The sequence below is a fragment of the Necator americanus genome, chromosome III (genome assembly GCF_031761385.1).
Source record: "Necator americanus strain Aroian chromosome III, whole genome shotgun sequence".
Taxonomy (NCBI): domain Eukaryota; kingdom Metazoa; phylum Nematoda; class Chromadorea; order Rhabditida; family Ancylostomatidae; genus Necator; species Necator americanus.
This window is the reverse complement of record NC_087373.1, coordinates 31,810,527-31,828,388: the sequence shown is the minus strand read 5'-3', so window position 1 is coordinate 31,828,388 and position 17,862 is coordinate 31,810,527. Positions and strand designations below refer to the sequence as shown.

Here is a 17,862-nt window from a genome sequence, read left to right as displayed (position 1 = left end):
TAAATGAGACATCATCAGAACCCATTTCATGTGCATTTATCTGATTCCATGAATCTCGTTCTTACACCACCATTTCGCCAAGCTAAAAAATCCACAGCACACAAAACCACCGCAATTTTGCATCTGTACGCTTTCTTTAGTTTGCCTCCTCTCTCAGCAACGAATTTGTAGAATTTTTATTTTTGTAAGCTCCTTGAGATCGTCAGATAACTTCTATGACCAGGTCGAAAAGTTAAGGCATGTAGTCGATATGGGAACTCTCTGATATTGCTTGGAAATGATAGCCCCTTGATCGCCTACCTGAACTCTCAGATACCAGACGTCAAAATAATTTTATTTGCCGTCGTATAGTCGGATCGAAACGAAATGAGGCTCGATGCAGTTGCGTAAGCGGCTGTGTTCGAAGCGGCACGGTGGAGCAAGCGGTCACAAATAGAGCTAGGACCTTCGTTAGTTCCACTCGGACAGCATAGATGAGTGAAGGTTGCGAGGGTCCTTTCCTCGATCCCAACCGCTACGCCACTTCAAAAGCAGCCGCCTCTGCAACTGCACCGAGCTTCAGATGGTTTTGACCTGGTTGAATCATTCTTCACTAATACTAGCCGGTTCAGGTATGAAGTCAGTGATCCTCGCCCTGCTCGTCTGCGCCCTAGCCGCCTCAGTTCTGTCATGTGATAAGTTCCAGAAACATCTTAATATGTTCTGCAAGTTCCCAGGTGAAAGCAAGCCTTGTGTGACAGATAACGGTAAGCGTCTACCGTAACTGGATTGAATTTCTAGTCGATGGTAAATCGTTTTTCAGCGCAGTCATTTGCATCAACTTGTTGTGCGAGCAGAGGAGGCTGTAATTCAAAGGAATTTCCAAAAGAGAAGGTACATATGGTGGTTCTAGATTATATGTACAAAATTTCATCGTATACATGGCTCGACTCTCCTGCGTTGTGAAGTATAGTCAGGTCAAAACGACATGAAGAACGGTGCAGTTCCGTAAGCGGGTGCGCTCGAAGCGCCGCGGTGCAGGGAGCGGTTGGAATCGAGGTGGGGCCATCGCGAACTGCAGCAATGAACAGTGGCAGCAAGGGTCCCCACTCGATCCTAACCGCTACGCTCTACCGCACAGCTACAAGCGCAAGCGCTTACGCAACAGCACCGTGCTTTTGACTCTACTATACGTCAAGTATATTTCGAAAGAAGTACCGTGTAGGTTACGCCATCGGAAGGCGTCATACACGACGATGCCTCTGCCAGCAGAGAGTGAGTCAAATAAACGGGGTGCATACGAAACTGATGAGTTGTTTACGTCGCTTGAGCGGATCACCGAGATGTAACTGGTCACATCCCGCTAATTTTCGGACCAGTTCAGCTGAATGGTAGTTGCGTGACACTAAAACTTTGTTTATAACCGCCAGTTCCGGTCAGATTGTTGTCAGTTCTGATTTATGATGAAAACTCTTTAAAGGGATCATTCTACGAATCTGGGTGGTACGGGTTTCAGGCGGGTAATGCCAACACGGGGTCGTAGATTGTGGGGAGGAGGATGATCCCGTTCATCTCTCCCTGTATCAGTGTAAACGGACGACTTCGGAACGCTGTTTCTTACGACGACTTCCGTAGCAATGCGGAGCCACTGCGCCCCGCCCCGCCTGCGATTCGTCCGAATGTGTTTTCGACGAAGGGTGGACAGCGTTCCGGGGTCGTCCGTTTTCACTGATACAGGAAGAGATGAACGGAATCACCCTCTTCCTCACAATCTACGACCCCGTCCTTGAAGACAGCTCTGCCCAATCATCTTTGAGTTTCTCGATCCTCGAAAGTAGCTAGCACAGAATCTTTCCATTTGTCGTTGTTCCGTATCCTGCTGGACCTCACCTCTCATCCGAAGTGCCTATCGACGCCGAACTCTACGGTATCCGACAGTTAAAGGCATCACCCCACGAATCTAAGGTGGTATTGATTTCAGGTGGAGTATTCGTATATGCGATCGTAGATTATGGAGAGGTGGGTGATTCCTTTCATTTCTTCCTAATCGTCGTAGAAAACGGCCCGAAAGATACGGCTTCGAGCGTTCCGGCGCACCACTTTCTAAAAGGAGTTCGATTGGAGGATTGGACCCCCTTCTCTCAATAATCTACAATCCCGTATACGAATACTCCACCTGAAATTCGTACCACCTCAGATTCGTGGGGTGACGCCTTTAGGCGTTAAACGGAGAGTTGTTGTCAGTGATTCCATGCCCATTCTAGGCATTTAACTTATCGGGTGATCAGGGTAGGCTTTGGCGGTGCACTGGGCGACAACAGTTTTTGCAATATTTCGACATTAATCCGTACGCTAAACATAGCCATGTATAGTCGGGTTATAACGGCATGAAGCACGGTGCATTTGCGTAACTGCGCAGTGGAGGCAGCAGTTGGAACCGAGGTTGGACCATCACAAACTACAGTGATGGGTGAGCAGGGTGTCAGCAGGGATTCCAGTACGCTTCTAACCGCTACGCTCCACCGTACCGCCTCGAGAGAAATCGCGTACGTAATTGCACCGTGCTTCATGTTGTCTTGACCCGACTATATATTATAAAGCTCATCCGTGCCCACAGTCCTGTATTCAAACTCCCAACTGCATTCAGCACAAGAACGGCTACGATGAGTAGATAACGAACAGACTCGTATACGTGGTCTCGTACTGAAAACTGTGTTTTCACCTTATATTGGCTGTCGCAGTTGTGTTAGGTGAAAAATGGCCGATATTTGTTTGGTGCAACAAATGCATGGATAGTGTAACCTCCCAAAAAAACAACTCGCGTTAGAAATAGAGAACGTTGCGTGGAAAGTCAACCTTGAAAACAAGACCTATGATTGATAATCGAAAAATTAAGACTCATCGGAAGTGGAAATAGACATGATCAGTGAAATTTGTAGCCCGTACTGTACTTATTCACGTTCTTGCAAAACGATGATGAAAGAGCGCGAAACAAAATGCAAGAGAACTATAGTCTTCGACAAAGCCTTGAGGATTTGGGGAAAAAGAGTTTTTTTTTTTCGGTTAAAGGCAACATACGGAGAAATGGACGATGTTGAGATCTCTCCATGAGAAGATAGGATTAGGGGGTGCAAACAGGTTACGACCATGTGCGTACCACGCTCGATTCTTCCTCATCATCCTGAGAAAGGGGACGAGAAATGGGCTTTCGTTACGATTTTTCCTACGAGACACCTAATAACGCACCACCCTCGAACACACGCCATTTCTGTTCATTGCTTACTTTACTTTAAATTTACTTTAACTGTTTACTTGAATACACCGCTGATGAGACCTCATTGGTTCTTGGCCCGCTCGCTCGAGAGCTACAATTCTTTCTACGACGCACCTTCTAATGAGTCATCCTCGTGGCGGCGCGTTGCCATTTTTCTCAGTTTTCGTTCCTGGGTTTTCAGGATTAGGAGATGTTCCTGGAGAGATACTACGATCGCCCATTTCGTAGCATACGGCCTTTAAGTGGAATGTTTCATGTTTACAATAATCAGTGTTGCAGGTGTGCTGTTTCACGCAATCATGCCTCGACCGTTGCTATCCAGGAAAAGGTCATCGCATGGGAACGGTGTACTAAACGACGAGAATGAATTATTGGAATTTTTTCCGCGCATGATAGAAGTGCTTCGAATAAAAACAATGATAAACGGTCATATTCTTAGTTTATTGTTACAATTACAAAATTTGTAATTTTTAAAATGGGAAAAAGTATTGAGTCGCTTGTAAACCACAAATTTAGATTCAGCTACGCATATTACAACCAATTATTAACTGTTGGTTTTTCGAAATGCTACAGAATGTCGTATTTATTGATTGATCAGGTGGTGGCCTTGTCAGGATAAACCTATGTGAAAGCGTTGCTATCAGATTTGTAACGCAATAAATACCGCTGTTCTTTTAATTGCCCCTAATACCAGATTAGAGTGGGAGGTCCTGTATAGATTACCGAGGATTGTTGGCCTATGTACGGAATCCGATGTAAACGCTGACTCGATCCTGATAATCCACTTTTTACGGATAGATTTCACGGCCACAATACCAGCAGCGACCGTTTCAATACCCGGCCAGTTATAGTTCAGTACCGTGCCCAAGACTCAGTTCGTTCTATGGTGTATCGTATTTGCGGTCTCTGATTGCTCTCTCACCACATGTAACAAAATGAACATAATGACGATTTGCTGGATTCCTTCCCGCAGAATAATGCAACGATGTAGTTTGGTTATTCTTTAGTCGAGTTGAAGAAGTGAAATGTATGTGTTTGTTAGATTTTTACGACACGTGCCTATGCAAAAATAATTTATGGGAACCGGCCCCGTATCCCTACTGGTTTCCCGCAATTCACAAAACGATTTAGATCTTTAGTTTTCTGTTCACGTTCGTTTGAACATTTCCCGTTTTCTAAAGTTTTGATTTCTTTCTGTTCAATAACACACTTTTTTTTGCCCGTGATCACACTTTTGAGTGCAGTAAACAAATATAAATAGATAAACAAATGAGTGAATCTCTCGTTCTTCTCCTTCTTTACTCATTAAAGTAAGCCAATGTTTTTGAACTCAACTTTTCCCATTTCCTATTAGGCAGTGGAAAAAGCATCGGTCCAAGTTACATTACCAAATTTTTTTCCAAAATGATTTTCGTCTTCATAATGAATAAATAAACGCAACATTTTCCTGCCTGGAGGTGAAAGGTAGCTTTTTTTAGATGAAGAATGAATTACTGTATCAATAACTCTTTTTGCAAGAAACAACCATGGATCTTCACTAGTGGAACCGAAACCTCGCCGACACATCGTTGATATATTTCTGGTGTGTCCGCGTAAACTAAACAACGTTTTTCGAATTGTTGCTGATTTTCGGGTGAAGTCTGCGTGACCGCGTACTTTCAAAATGTCCGACGGACTTCCGCGCAAATTACGCGTACCTTCGTTAGTTTCCCGGGAGAATCCGTTCATGTTCGGATTAGTTATTGTTTGTGCCTCCTGACTGACGTATGATCGTATTCGTCACGTTAACAATCCACATTTTTTGCGATCGCAAGTCTTTTCCTCTGATATGTGCTCTGCAGAACAGTGGGTGTAATATAGTGAAAAAGTTCAACGATATTACACTTACGACCACTGTCGTTTCGATTTTATGCAAACCGTAAGAAATGGTAGAACTCGATCCTATTTTTGTTCAGTTGAGGGTGGAACATGGTTTCTAGCAAGAGTGGAGACGAAAGAAATTTGCCACCACGCTTTCCGGTGGTCTTCTCTATTTACTATTTGCATTTTTTTTTTGCCTAGTTTCGGCTCTTCTTTGATTAGAGTAGAGGAGGAGATTTACTTGCAACACCGAGCTTTTATGCTGAAATATCTGTCTAGCTGTTAGTATCCATTGCTATTCTCTGGTTTACTATCCAAAATGTCCGTCCTATACCTACTGGATTTGTTTTTGAACACATCAACAGCACTTATCTCTTGTTTCGCTCCGATGATATACATAATCATTGGAGACATCATACAGTTAAAGGCATCACCCCACGAATCTGAGATGGTGTGGATTTTCGATGAAAAAAAAAAGACTATATGGGGTCGTAGATTGAAGAAACGGGTAGGATCCCGCTCATTTCTTCCTGATCGCTGTAAAAAACGGCCCAGAAGATGCGGCGTGTGCACAAGGGTGGTGCGCTCCAATAGAAATTCGAGCGTTATGGCAGACTGTTTTCTACGACGAGTTCTTCGAACCTCTATTTCTAATTTCTATTACGGCGAATAGGAAAAAAGGAGCAAAATCCCACCCGTTTCTGCTATCTAGAACCCCGTATAGACTTTGGCCATCGGAAATCCATAACACCCCAGATTCGTGAGGTGATGCCCTTAAATTGACGATAATGGCATTTCTTCCTACGAAAAATAGGGTTGTCGGTGCGGATCGCGAATGTGAACACGATAACGCCCAGTTTCCCTCAGTGCTCTGAAAAGGAGCGTGAGGAGCGGTCTTGGCGATCTAATTTTCCCGCTACGAGGCACCTAACAACGTGTTACGTTTGGAAGCACAAAAACACGCACCGGGTCTACCAGCGAGCGGAAGAGGCAGCATCAGCAGCCGACTGACTGTCCGTTCGCTTGCAGATGCGGCGCGTATGTCTGCGCTCGCGCACGTGTCACACTGTTAGGTGTCTCGTAGTGGGAAAATCCGATCGATAAGGCCAGTTCCTACGACGTTTTCCTGGATGAAAAGGCGAACAGGGCCTCATCATGTTCACATTCGCGATCTACTCCTTAACCTTATTATTTTCTAGAAAGATCCCAACATTACGCAACAACGTGCACCGCATGCAAAAGCGAACGTTATTTTTTTACATCAACCTGATAAACGGTACCCAGTTGAGGTACAGGCACAATAAAAAAAATGCACGACAATCTATAAAATTTCAATATGGACATCCATTTACGATTGAGCGGGAACTTATCCGTATCTGGATGTTTATACAGGAATTATCACTGAGCTAATTCAGCCTTCATTTTCGAAGAACTTCTCCTGCTAAGTGGTATGATTTCAGCATATCCTTTGTACACTTGAGACGAAAACGTAGAAGCAGCATATAAAAAAAATACGATTCCGGGGTTTTTGTGTAACATTCTAGCGTTTCTGTTCTGCAGAACGAGCGTGACCATATCTAGTTCCCTCTAATAGTCTTGAAAAACGGCGTGGGAACAGCCTAAGTTCCTACGAGAAATAGTCGGACCAAATCGACACGAAGGGCGGTGTAGTTGCACGAGCGGTTGCGTTGGTGTTGGACTGCTCGCACACGGCCTGCAAGCGGTTTGCTTAGCAATTTACCAAATTTTCCCGAGTGACGTCATCCGTATCGATATCTGGCGCAGTTGTTTGGTTGTTTTCATTCTTTTTGCTTTTCTTTCTGATTTATTTGGGAGAGCCGAATGGCAGCCACTCAGTGGTGCTCTTCTGGACGTTCTGGATTTTACTTTTTCTCTATGTAGCTTTAGCTTTAGTTATTTATTTCCAGAAATGAGGGCGCCACTGACCCCTCAACCACATTTTACCCTAGATCAATATTGTATCTGTATTTCTCTTAAGTTATGGTGTTGTTTTAGTTTATATATTTGCTTTCATGTTAATGTTCTTTTTTTGTTTGTAAGAGAAGGAGAGTAGGCGAAGAAACAAAAAAAAACCATTGACATAGAAATGAATACAATTTTGAACCAATTTTCAGAAGCAAAACATGAAGAAAAGCAATACAGATACGATATGGATCTCTATAGCAAAAGCAAATACAAGAAACAACAAAAATACGAAAACAGAAACATTAAAGACGAAAAAATCAGAAAGAAAAGCACAAAGAATGAGAACAAAAAATTAAAAGAAAAAAATTACAGTCAATATCTTTCCGGATAACTTCATCTAGCAAAATTGGCAAACTGCCAAGCACACCGCTCGCAGGTCGTCTTTGAGCGGTCGGAAACCTCGTTGTTCCAGCGGGACCGCTTGTGCAACTACATCGTGGTTTATTTCATTTTGACTCGACTATATGCAGGAACACACAACAACTGTACATGGTCCGGTTTCCTCAGCAGCCCATTTATTGGTCTTACCTGAACAAGCTGCTAAAGAGACTCAATTAATTTTTGACAGCTCGACCGCGAACACGCCGCATAGACACACGTGACGCGATCTCCCGTATCTTCTGGGAGCTAAGGCTGCCCGCAGAGTTCAGAGCCGCGCGGGCGCGCGCTTTGACGGCTCTGCGGTTTTGGTGGTTATTGACTATTCACAACAATGCGCTCAATAGCCCCAAAACCGCAGGGCCGGCAGCTTTCTCTGAACTCTGCGGGTACCCTAAGGCCATGCCGTCTTTCACGTAAATCAGGGTAAATCAAAGGCAGCGTACCGCGAATCTGGTGTGGTACGTATTTCAGGTGGAGTACCCGTATATGGGTTCGTAGATTATGGAGACCGGGGTGGTTCCGCTCATCTCTCCCTGAATCACTGCAAGCAGCCGGCCCCTGAATGCTGTTTTATACGATGCCTTCTATTGCTGCGCGCCATCCTCGCACGCGCAGCGTCCCTTACTGCCTGTCGGGGCTGTGCGAATTGATTTTCGACGAATCGCAAGGCAGAGGAGGCGCAATGGAGTGGAGGAGCGTTACAATAGATCGCGTCGTACAAAACAACATTCTGGAGGCGGCTGTTTGTAGTGATGCAGGGAGAGATGACCGGAACTACCCCCGTCTCCATAATCTACGACCCCGTATACGGATACTCCACCTGAAATCTGCACCACTTCAGATTTGTGGTATGCTGCCTTTAAGCACCGCCACGTTCATACTCGTGATCTACAACCCGAACTATATATCCATAGCAACCCCAATATCGTTAGCTTGCACACACCGCCTTTAGACTCCCAATAATACACTGGCTTTAAATTGTGGGTGCATTTGCATTGCCAAGCTCAAATGAGCAACTACTAACGTCCGCGTACCTTAATACCGAGTAAAAGCGCAGCACCCCACACGTTACTCGAACATCTTAAAATCACCTTTTTGATAACATCAAAAATCAAGACGCTCGACTATGTTGCCTATGACTGATTATGACTAGTATGTCATTCCGCGATATTTTCACCGATTTAGACGACCGTTCATAAATTGCCTGGTTTATTGACTACTTCCACTTTCAGGCTCAACATGCGATTCTTGTTCCTCTGTGTGTTGGTAGCAGGGGCTTCAGCTTTCCCTGCTTTTAATGACACCACATTCACTGTGGAAATGTTAAACAAATTGATCGAAAAGGTGAAGGAAGAATCAAGTGAGTAATTTAGTTGCTTCAGGTTGTGGATTTCACTGAGACGGATGTCTTTTCCAAACAGTGAGCTTCAACCTAAGTTAGCATAGTTTGGTTTAAGCCGACTTGATGGTATTGGAAAAAGGTGAGTGTTGGGCCATAGTCTGAGTAAGGGAGTAATCGCGCCCAATTCTCCGTGGACGTGGGAAACAGGGTTGTTTTAGTCCGTCTCCCCAATTTTGCAAAATATCACGCGATAGGTGACCGGGTGTAGTCGTTGAAAGGTTCCGCTATGTCTGCACGGTCAGTCGGAGGTTCGAATCCGCCCTAGCCTACAAAGCCTTTCATTTCTCTGTAAGTTGGTACCAAATTTGTTTCGGAGAATAAAAGCACAAACGTGACACATCCCCTAGCCCCGTTAGTCACTGTACTAGTTATACGTTCGTAAACCTCTAACGATTGGAGAAAACGTGGTGGGGCATCCCAAGCCGATTGGATAACGCCAGACATTTATTTATTATTACGCGATAAAATATGAACAATTTCCTCCAAATCTATACTTCAATACATCTTCATATATATACATTGCACATTGCTCTCGCTCTACTACCTGTAATAATTGCGTCGCTGAGGAGATCACGCAAGACAGCTTTTTCTGGATTAGTAGGGGAAATCTAAACAAATCATCGAGGTACAGCAAGAGTACAAGATGCCGCTATTTCTCACCTTCGTCGACTTAAAGAAAGCTCCTGACTCAATTGGGACGGAAGCGGTCATACGAGCCCGGAGGAAATGGACAACGACGTCCCTACTCAGTACATAACAGTGCTTCGAGGGTTGTGCAGTAATTTCAGGATAGGAATTTCACCATTCTATAAGAATATCATCATCGATTTGAACAAAGGAGATACGATATCACCTAACCTAACGAAAAACGATGCTCATAAGAAACGGATTGGTTTCAGATTGCTAATTTCATTTCGGATATGTTCTTCCTAAACGGGAAAAAAACATCCGAATGCTTTGTTATTTAGATACCGAGCATTGTTGAGCTGGGTCGGGGAATGATCATGAAGAACGACCTGACCTTCGAGTTGTACAGTAGGAAGAGACCAGCTTGGGTAGCAAATAAAAGCATCGAGGATGTAGTGAATAGGATCAGGAGCACGTATCAGGCTCATCTCCTTAACACCATCACACTTTCTGCTTTGACCTGTGCCTCGGAATCCTGGGCTCTCCGCAAGATAAAAAGCGGTTAGTGCCTTTAAAGGCTCAATCGAAATAGTAATTCTAGAAGTATCTGACTTCACACAAGTAAGGGAGGAGATTCGACGCTCTATCTCATGTCAGCGACCAAAGAATAAAGACGCCGCAACATTTTCTAAGGACAGCAAAATAAAGCCTGCACCCTTAACTCCAACGTCGTCAATTTTGTGCTGTGCTGACTTTAACTCGTAGATGGGTACAATAGTTAGAAAATCAGTAAAAAAAACGGATCTCCAGTGAAGGAGTTTCGCTTAAAAATCGGATACGACTACAATCCAGCCAAAACTGGTGGTTAAAAAAGTTTCACTATCACGCAGCTATTAGTGTGCTAAACCGATCCCAATGTCACCATAATGTGACAGACACATCTTCTAGAGGTCTACAAAACTTCACTCAGAGGGAAGGCTGATCACCTGAGCTTATCTTTATCTCGCCTCGCAGTTCTCAAATCCGCTTGGGACTTAGAACACTCACTTCGACTACAATACACCCTATAGCTTATGCAAGTGTAAGTTAAACGAGCGGAGTAACCGACAGTTCCGAAAGTCTTCATTCTTCTCTAATTGACTGTCTCTCCTTCCTCTTAATGCAAGGCAAGCACCGATGCGTAGTGTATGAGCTCATCGTCACCTCTAAAAGTGTTTGCCCAGAACTTTTGTTAGAAATCTCTGCTATAGGTTAATCCAATGTTTTCTTATTTGACAAATCATTTGGATGGTTTCGAAGAACAAAAGAGAAAAGATAACGACTTCAGAGTACGTGCCTGGCTATGTTATGGATGCGATCAATAGTGCAACTGATGCGGAAAAACAACAATTTGTCGATCTTATGAACAAGCTGCACAAAGGAGAATTGCCAACGGTTTCAAACTTGAAAGAATTCGTCCAGCTCATAGAGAAGGTTTGGGTTTTCGTTTTTTTTATAGGACCTGTAATCAACATAGTTCTCTATACAGTAGACCCAGTAAAAGCCGGAATCATCGGACAGACAAACTCGAATTTCAATCTCAATTTAGATATTGATATTTAAATGGACATTGATCGATGCGGCCAGGCAACAGCGGCTATAAGAACACCCACGAACAATGCTTATTAAAACAAGGTAGTATGTCATCTCCAACGCTCATGAGATGACAGACTGCTACCACCTACATCTAAGACGTCTAATCCGTCAAGCGTCAAGTTCAAGTTGGGTAAAAACTCTTGAGAACGACCCTCACCTCCACAAAAGACTTTGGAGAACGACCTCCTCTCCCTCTCCCATCTCATTCTTTCTAATATACCCGCTCATACAGCAATCGAAAATTGAATGTGACTTCCTTGACTTAATCGGCAGGTGTCACTGCCTGATGCGATCACCCTCATCTTTGCCGAAGTGTGCCAACCTTGAACATAGCTCTGCCCAACCTTCTCAATCTTCTGCGAGAGCTTGCACAAAATCAATCCATTCGTCGCTATTCCGTCTCCTGCAAAACCTTACTTGTCGCCTGAACTGCCTATTCACGCCGAGTATCCTCAGCTCTTTTTCACCACCTCAGTCCAAAATTTCCGTTTTCGGCCAGCGTGCCTCTTCTTTGAACTTGAACCCGACAAACATCTCATAACTCGTTAAACAAGCCCATCTGGTGATCTTCTTAATATATGACCAGAGAAACGAAGACGATTTTCCACTTAGCAGTAGCCACTTTTGATGGCGAAGCAAGATGTTGATATCTTCGAAGTGTCATCCGCCGGTATACCACATCGATTTCCGCGTAAAGATGTTCACTGTGGCATACTCTAAGCAAAAACTTGCCAAGCAGCCGTCTTAGAGGTTTTCCTTCCGTGCAATCAAGACTCTCCATCACTGCATTCGGTGCTGCTCAAGACCCCGATCCGTACATGATGGGACAAATTGAGGATAGGTAGACTTGCAGCTTGATTTGGTTGGCAAAGGAGGTCGACCACAAACACAAAGGAGTTAAATACAGAAGTGGTCTTAGCACATCTTTGCTGAATATCTTTCCAGGTAACAGAACTCATCGACGAGTTCGATCGATTGTCCGTCCACTCTGATTCCCGTTCGAGATCTCAAAGAGACCCACATCTGCTTGCATTTATCAGGGGGTAGACGTAGTCCATAGGCTAGAGCCAGCTTCGGTACAAGGTTGACAACATGTTGTTGTCAAACTTGTACCTTTCGCACTGCTTTCTGCGAATATAACATCGTCTGCGTACTGAAAGTCAGTCAAGGGGCACGTTGATGGTGCTAAGGCGAGGTCGGCACGACACTGATTGACTGTTCTTCGCATTATGTCATCGATAGCAAAGTTGAACAAGAAGGATCCTGTCACTGCCCCTTGTCTTAATCCAAGTTATCGCTGTAAACGGTGTTGTACATCCGACGCGTGTTCCAACTGCAGCAGTTGCTCACTGATTCCAGTCATCAAGGAAGCAAAGGAACTTTCCTGGTACTCCATCACGACAGAGCGCGTTGAGAAGACGGCCTCGATGAGGGAGTCGAAAGCGGCTCCAAAGTCCAGAAAGGCTAATTGCATTGGTTTCGAATACCGCCGCCAGGGGTGGTGTAGCGGTTAGAGGTTCCGCTTCCTGCACGATCGATCGGAGGTTTGAATCCGCCCTAGTGCTCACCAAGCCTTTCATCCCTCCGAGGTCGATAAATTGCTACCAGACTTGTGAGGATAAAAGCACTGACTTGACACATCGGCTAGCCACCGCAAGTCATTGTATAGGCCAGATACACGTTCGTAAACCTCAAACGATTCTGAATTGAAGTGAACGTGGGGGCGCATCCCAAGCGGATTGATTAACGCCAGAAACTTTATCCTTTATCCTTTACCGCCGCCAGATTTCGATCACTCTCCTTAAGATGAACACCTAGTCAATCGTAGATCGGCCAGCAAGAAAGAAAGCTTCCTCGTCTCACGTTGTTTGTTCGCGATGTTTAAGAACTCATTCCAGGATAATCCGCTCCAATACCTTCTACATAACACGCAGCAAAAAGATTACTCGATAGTTCCTTGGGTTCGTGACGGACAAAATTTTGTGAAAGGAAAAAAATTATGATATCGTGTCTCCACTTGTCAGGAATCCTTTTGTCTATCCACACTGAACACTTGTCATCTCACAAATCCCAGACAGAAGAAGATACTTCAGCATTTTCGCTAATTCTGTCGTTTTCACCAGATTTTCCATTTCTCATCTCTTGGATACAGACCAGAACCTCCGACTCGGTCGTTGATTCCTCGTAACCGCATACATCGGTCTTTGAATGTTCTCGAATTCAAGAGCTGACGGCACTTGCCAGTTCAGCAAGGTCTTGAAGTAATCCTTCCAAATTGTGAGGGTTACTTTACCAACAACTACTCCAGTGGCAGTGTTGAGGACTGGGAAACATCTTTTAATCTTGCCGCTATACTGCTTTAGTAAAGCATAGGCTTTCCGCTGGTTTTCGTCCTCCCACACCTTCTCAAACTCCTTCGCTCTTAATGTCCACTCCTTAACGCAGTCTTGTTGCAGTTGACGACGCAGTTACCTTCTCAGATGCTCTTCCTGGCTGATTTCGCCAATGCTGCGGGCGACACGTACAGAATTGTACGTTGATCTTGCCTCCGCAGATACAAACGCAAACTTCTTCCGCGGTATTTGAACCGGTAGTGTCTCTATTGCAACGTCTTGGATGCACTTTGTGAAGGAATCCGCATCGCAAAGATCCGTACTTTACTCCAACATGAATGGACACATATTGACGGAATTTCATTCTGCATTCTTTGTTTTACAGAACTGCCATGACGATTTTCACTTGAGGAGAAACTCATCAGTTTCTTTTGTGGAACCGTATCTTGAGGCTGAGTAGAACTGGGCGATGGTCAGAGTCGAATTCGACGTTTCAAATAGCTCTGGATTTTTAGACACCCGACCCAGGAAGGTTCGTCTCTAAAAGGGTTGACCCCTGCCACGTGAGCCGATGCCGTCGATGATTCCTCTTCAATGTGGAAGCGATGATGAGGCCTGTCTGTTCACATAAGTCGACAAGACGAATACTATTATCCAACGTGCGTTCCGCTGAGTAGAACAACTTTCAAGTCCCACCTTCGCATTTGCGTCAACTTCGACAATGACCACGTGCTGGCTTGGTATTCTAGAGATCAACGCAATGATTTCATCATACAAGGTTTCCGTAGGTGCGTCTGCACTTACGAGGTTACGCCCTCTGTGATCCCGCGGTAGTAGAAAGGCGCATTTAGACAACGTTGAGTCTAATTACTCCAACAGATTGTTGTAATCGTTCCTCACAGCTACCGCGCAGCAACCTACTTTCCTTTCATCAGCATCGCCGCAGTATATGGTGTAATTTTCGATGCTGATGACGGGCCGATCTCTCATGCGTGTTTCCTGCAGCGCAGCAAAAGGGCACACAGAGATATCGGAGAAGCTTAGACAGGACGGTTTGTTGGAATTCACTCGACGGTGTTCGGCAGTTCTGGGTGACTAAGCGAATGCTTGTTGCCGAAGATTCCATACTTCTTTCAGGCAGTTGACCTTTCAGGTTATGGGCTTTGGCGATGTGCAGGATGACAGCACTTTGCGTTTAGTCAAAGCAGGACCACCACGAGCAGGAAGCACTCAAACTTGTATACGCGGCCCTGATCTAGTTCTTTCTAATATACCCGCTCATACAGCAATCGAAAATCAAATACAATGAATAGAATTAAAAGCAAATTGAAGGCTTAGCAAATAAGTTGAAATAATATAATATAACACAATGTAATATAATATAAAGAATACTGGTAGGTAGCGCTATAATAAACATTAATATATAGTGTTATAGGTAAAATAAAAAATATGTAATGTAATATGGACGCCACAGATAGCTCACTGCAAGGATTTAGAAGTTTGTCACTACATATGTACAGATACGAGTTGAAAACGGGAGGAAGTTCTCAGAGTGTATCCGACGACGCAATTTTTTTCTTTGGATGCTGATAACGTTTGTTTCAGAATTCGATCCCGAAATCGAATCTTGATTTTTGCACAACGGAAAAAAATTACTAGAAAGAACACTTCACCGAAAAGTTTCCTAAAATTGTGTTCACACCATTGCTGGCAGTATTTAAGCGCGATTAACATTTACTCTGATTGGAAATGATTGTTACACTGGTCGGCTTTTGATAGGCAAATATAAACATCTATAATTTACCCAGAAAAAACCTAAAAGGAAACCTAAGTGTGCACCTTATCACAGACCCTCTCGTACTTTTTTTGTTTTTTTTTTCTTGAAAGTTAGTTGAGAAACGCTAGGAATTCTAGCAAATTTTTCACGTTTTTCTCTACTAGCTTTTGAGAAAAAGAAAAACTAGAACTAAAAATTAATTTCAATAAGAAAAGTCCTCCCCTATAATATATTTCAAACAGAATTAGCCTTTGTAAAGTACGAAATAAGTTATTGGACTTTGTCCGAATCATGCAGATTTTGGCGCGCAGCCAAAATTATTCGAGCAAAACTTGGTGTTCGTCTCTACAACCGCCCAAAATTGTATTACATGAAATTTACTGTGAGTGTCGGCATTCAGTGACTTATAGACCTTACTTTGCACTAATTTTCTCCCTATCTCCAGTTTGTCTGATGTTCCAGGTGTCTTTTTTTCCGTTTAGTAATAGCATCAAAGTTGCTTTTTTTGGATGATAGAATAAAAATTCATTATTGTTGTATAAGAGAAGTGGTCTTTAATTCTTTCCCTAATCTAAAAGCTTAAAAGCCTTCTGTCAAGGATTGATCTCTGACCGTTTGAATAAAAACGGGACCGCAGTGCGGCAGCCACTAATCCTGCTGTATAGCATCGATGGACCCCACACTAAACTATGTATTAGATTTTTAGAAGTAGATTTTGCATCGCTTCATATAAGTTTATTTAACACATCTATCTAACTTCGCCTCCCTTTTTTTCTGCTCTCTTCATTTATTTCCTCTTCTTTTCATTCCATCACAGCCCCCTTCCCCCTCTCTCTCCCCATCCTCTAGCTTCCACACCTTTTTAAAAGGCACCTGCTGAGAAATTTCCAATGCAAGCTTTACCCCCTATAACTTGACAATGCAATGAAGTTTTAAAATTGGTTCATACGCAATCCGATGCTTTTCGTGTATTTTCCAAAAACCAAACATTTCAGGAGGCACCATTGCTTGCACCAAAGGCGAATGCTGCTTATAACGCCTATATGGAAAGATACAATAAACTGACAAAGGAGGCACAAAATTTCATCACAAAGGTAGGAGTACAGCACAACTCAGCTTCCTGCGTTTGAAAAAATATGGTATACACGCAAAATTTGTCCGGACATTGACACAACAACTATAATTAGTCACGGTCTCGAAACGAATTTGCAGAACAACTCGTCCGCGGCGCGTAACCACTTTACAAGTTTCTCTGAGGCTATAGTTGGGTCTAAAAGATATGAAGCATGGACAGTTGTGTAAGTGGCTGCGCTCGAAGCGGGACGGGGAGCGTAGCGGTTGGAACCATGGAGGGATCCACGCTACCGCTACACACCTCTGCAGTTCGCCACCTCGATTCCAACCGCTGCGTCCACCGCACCGCTTCGAGCGCAGCCGCTTACGCAAGTGTACGCGCTTCATGTCGTTTTGAACCGTCTGTATATATTTGTTGTACAAATGCTATCTTCTGCAATAATGTTCGCTCTGAAAAACTACTTGTAAGGATGAAAATATTAGCGCAAATACGAATGATTATAATAATATGATTTCTGAGAGGTCTCCTTTCTTGTGATAACTCTTCCACAAGCAAAACAAGTGAGATAATCTTTCCACTTGAAGGTAAAGACTACAGCTTATTGCAGTTTGAAGTTTTTAAGTATAACATCACTTTCTCTACACTTTTTTCCCTTTTCTTCATGGATCATGAACAATAATCCAGTATTTGAATTTAGTATTTTCAGTGGGAAACGAAAGGATTTGCTGTCGCTGGCACATATCCAAAAAATAAAGATGAATATCTCAAGAACATGGCGCAAATGATGGTGCAATTTGTCGCTGACAGCGAGGTATGAACACTCGTCGTCGATCATGTTCAATTGGGTTGACGCGACGCGTCTCCTGCAGCGCGTCATCCTTCTCCTCTTTACACGCACTCTTTCTCACAGCTCTGCTCCCATAGAAAGTGCATCACGTCTGCCCAATTGAACGAATTTGGCATAAAGGTAAATTTAATTGCTATCAACTAACAACTATACTTATTATATACTATATAAACAACTTTATTTATTTATTTTATACTATTCCTATTTACTATCACTTAGTACTCCAGAATCTTACACCCGAAACATGGAAGAGCCTCGAGGAGCAATTCCCAGAACAAGTGAAAGCATGGAATGACTGCAAGTTTTACTTTGCGGAAGAATTTCTTCGTTCAAGAATATACTTTTAAACGTTTATCATAGCGAACGTGTTCACGTTTCTTTAGGCCCTGAAATGAAAGCGATTCGCGATTTCATAAAAAATTCACCCAAGGGTTCAGACTTGTTCGAGGTAAGTTTGGAGATGATTTGGAGACAACGAACACAATCTCTTTAATCGTTACTTATTATTCGTAGGATCCGGATACGCTAAAGAAAATAACGGAGCTGGGTTTGCAGAAGCTCTTGCAAGAAGATACACCTAAAGCGTAACGTAACCTTGAATGTTGTGTTAAAAAGTACTGTGAAAAAATAAATGGTCCTTGGCCTTGATCTCTTCATTCTTATTAATTAATTTATTTATCTATTTA

At 43.4% G+C, this 17,862-nt stretch overlaps 1 protein-coding gene across 3 annotated transcripts; it reads left to right on the top strand.

Moving 5' to 3' along the window:
* Window positions 1-613: 613 nt before the first annotated feature.
* Window positions 614-17,764, top strand: RB195_011631 (uncharacterized protein; the record flags this gene model as incomplete). Of its 3 annotated transcripts, XM_064193140.1 has the most annotated exons (11): window positions 614-746; window positions 803-873; window positions 3,533-3,600; window positions 6,529-6,561; window positions 8,713-8,840; window positions 10,837-10,982; window positions 16,250-16,348; window positions 17,036-17,140; window positions 17,404-17,473; window positions 17,560-17,624; window positions 17,690-17,764. In XM_064193140.1, 11 exons carry the CDS (start codon window positions 614-616, stop codon window positions 17,762-17,764), a joined length of 993 nt encoding a protein of 330 aa, XP_064050721.1. The 3 variants fall into 3 exon arrangements, with proteins under 3 accessions (XP_064050721.1, XP_064050723.1, XP_064050722.1); XM_064193138.1 differs by lacking the exons at window positions 614-746; window positions 803-873; window positions 3,533-3,600; window positions 6,529-6,561 and having other exon boundaries at window positions 8,720-8,840; XM_064193139.1 differs by lacking the exons at window positions 6,529-6,561; window positions 8,713-8,840; window positions 10,837-10,982; ... (3 more) ...; window positions 17,560-17,624; window positions 17,690-17,764 and having other exon boundaries at window positions 3,533-3,607.
* Window positions 17,765-17,862: the final 98 nt, after the last annotated feature.